This window comes from Otolemur garnettii, unplaced genomic scaffold (assembly GCF_000181295.1).
Source record: "Otolemur garnettii isolate 467f Iridium unplaced genomic scaffold, OtoGar3 scaffold00132, whole genome shotgun sequence".
NCBI classification, from domain to species: Eukaryota; Metazoa; Chordata; class Mammalia; order Primates; family Galagidae; genus Otolemur; species Otolemur garnettii.
In genome coordinates, this window is record NW_003852527.1 from 1,797,645 (window position 1) to 1,800,355 (window position 2,711).

At 41.1% G+C, this 2,711-nt stretch overlaps 1 protein-coding gene across 1 annotated transcript in view; it reads left to right on the top strand.

Annotated features, from left to right (window-relative positions):
• USP45 (ubiquitin specific peptidase 45) overlaps positions 1–2,711 on the top strand; it is a 75,666-nt gene that overhangs the window by 56,005 nt on the left and 16,950 nt on the right. The window contains exons 11-12 of the mRNA XM_023518227.1: positions 662–718; positions 1,016–1,153. Coding sequence (XP_023373995.1) covers positions 662–718; positions 1,016–1,153 — 195 coding nt within the window. The remainder of the gene's footprint in view (positions 1–661; positions 719–1,015; positions 1,154–2,711) is intronic.

Here is a 2,711-nt window from a genome sequence, read left to right on the forward strand (position 1 = left end):
ATTTTTTTAGAGAGGGGGTCTTGCTCTTGCTCAGGCTGATTTCAAACCCGTGAGTTTAGATATCCCACCCACCTCAGCCTTCCAGAGTGCTAGGATTATAGACATGAGCCACTGCGCCTGGCTATTTTGAAATTTTAAATGTTACAAGTTATATTGACCTGTCACAATATGATTGTGTTCATTAAAGTTTTGAAATATCTTGTTTTGATTAACAATACAATAGTGCAATACTGAAATCACTGTTTATTCCAGGAACATTTTTTTAATTTAAAAATTCTAGGTAAGGTCAGATACAGCGGCTCACGCCTGTAATCCTAGCACTCTGGGAGGCCCAGGTGAGTGGATCACCTGAGCTCATGAGTTGAAGACCAGCCTGAGCCAGAGCAAGACCCCATCTTTAAAAATAGCTGGGCCTTGTGGCAAGCACCTATAGTCCCAGCTACTTGGGAGACTGAGGCAAGAGAATCACTTGAGCCCAAGAGTTTGAGGTTGTAGTGAGCTGTGATGCCATGCACTCTGTGGAGGGTGACAAAGTGAGACTGTCTCAAAAAAAAAAAAAGAAAGAAAGAAAGAATAAAAAAAAATTCTAGGTAGCCTGGGAAATTTGGTTTCTTTCAAGTATTAAAATTCTAACTGAGGTTCTCAATGTTTTCTTTTTAAGATCTCCACAGTGAAAGATCCTTTCATTGATATTTCACTTCCTATAATAGAAGAAAGGGTAAGAAAAAAACTAATTAGGCTTTTGTGAAGAACATGTATTCATTTTAGATCTGTTATCAGCTACAAGAATCACCATTTTTATATGTAATTGAGTTTGTACAGTGTGTTTGATACTGGGAGTTTGAGTACACAAAGCATGATGTAGTTCTCAAGAAGTTTAAACCTTTATGCTTTGTATTTTAAGAAAATATATTTTCAAAGAAAAATCTTTTGTACATATTTTAAGTGAGTTAGAAATTAAGATGCTGTCCAAAACTTCTAAAGTTTCTGGGTTATGTACATGGTATTTACTTAGGCTTCAAAACCTTTACCTTTGGGAAGAATGAGATCCAGGAGTTTCCAGGAGCCAGATCATGACCAGTGCGGTGCCACTGTTACCATAGAAAATAGTGATCAGCCCAAAACCACCAAAAAGCACTCCTCTAAAGATAAGGTAAACTGAGCATTTGTTATACTTCTATTTTTTAACACTCATGAAAAGTTTCAAGTATATAAAAGAAGAGAAAATACTGGCTCAGTCGGGCAGCACCTGTGGCTCAGTGGGTAAGGCACCCCCACATACTGAGGGTGGCAGGTTTGAACCCAGCCCTGGCCAAACTGCAACAAAAAGTGGCTGGGCACCTGTAGTCCCAGCCACTTGGGAGGCTGAGGCAAGAGAATCGCCTATGCCCAAGAGTTGGAGGTTGCTGTGAGCTATGACACCATGGCACTCTACTGAGGGTGAGAGGGTGAGACTCTGTCTAAAAGAAAAAAAAAACTGGCTCAGTGCCTGTTGCTCCGTGGTTAGGGTGACAGACACACCAGGGCTGGCAGGTTCAAACCTATCTCAGACCTGCTGAACAATGACAATTGTAACAAAAAATAGCTGGGCATTGTGGTGGACAACTGTAGTCCCAGCTACTTGGTAGGCTGAGGCAAGAGAATCACTTAAGTCCAAGAGTTTGAGGTTGCTGTGAGCTGTGACAACACCATACTCTACAGAGGGTGACATAGTAGACTCTGTCCCCCTCTTCAAAAAAAAGTAGAGAAAATAGTATAGTACAGCGATTCTCCACCTGAGTCATGACCCACAGGAACTGTATTAAAGGGCCGCAGCATTAGGAGAGTTGAGAAACCCTGGTATAGTAAATGCTCATGTGCTTGTTTCTCAGCTTCGTGGTTATCACCTCCTGGCTAATCATGGATTAGCCGTGTCTGACTCACATTCTCCCCTTCTCTTATCCCAGATTATCTTTTTTAAAGATTATTTTTTAAATAAATCCCAAGTATATATTTGGGATTATATGTTGGGATATATACTCCAATGTATCCCCCTAAAAAATACTCTTTTAAAAAACTTGAGACTGAAATCAGGTAGTGTGATGTCCTCACTTTGCTCTTTCTGCTCGGGATTACTTCGATTATTTGGGCCCTTTTTTGGTTCCGTGTGAATTTTAGGATTATTTTTCCTATTCCTGTGAATAATGTCATTGGTATTTTGATAGGCATTATGTTGAATCTGTAGATTGCTTTGAGTAGTATGGTCATTTTAATTCATGCTAATTCTTTATGGTCCATGAGCACAGGATGTCTTTCTATGATGCTATGATGAAAAGGTTGGGGCTGGGCGTGGTGGCTTACACCTGTAATCCCAGCACTCTGGAAGCTGAGGTGGGTGGATCTCTTGAGCTTAAGAGTTCAAGACCAGCCTGAGCCAGAGTAAGACCCTGTCTCAAAAGAATAGCCAGGGATTGTGGTGAGCACCTGTAGTCCTGGCTATTCGGGAGGCTGAGGCAAGAGAATCACTTGAGCCCAAGAGTTTGAGGCTACTGTGAGCTATGATGCCACGGCACTCTACCAGGGGTGACAAAGTGGGAATCTGTCTCAAAAATAAATAAAATAGTATAGTGCACTTTCAATGTTCATTTATGAGAAAGAGTCTCATTATGTCACCCTCTGTAGAGTGCTGTGGTGTCACAGCTCACAGGAACGTCAAACTCTTGGGCTTAAGT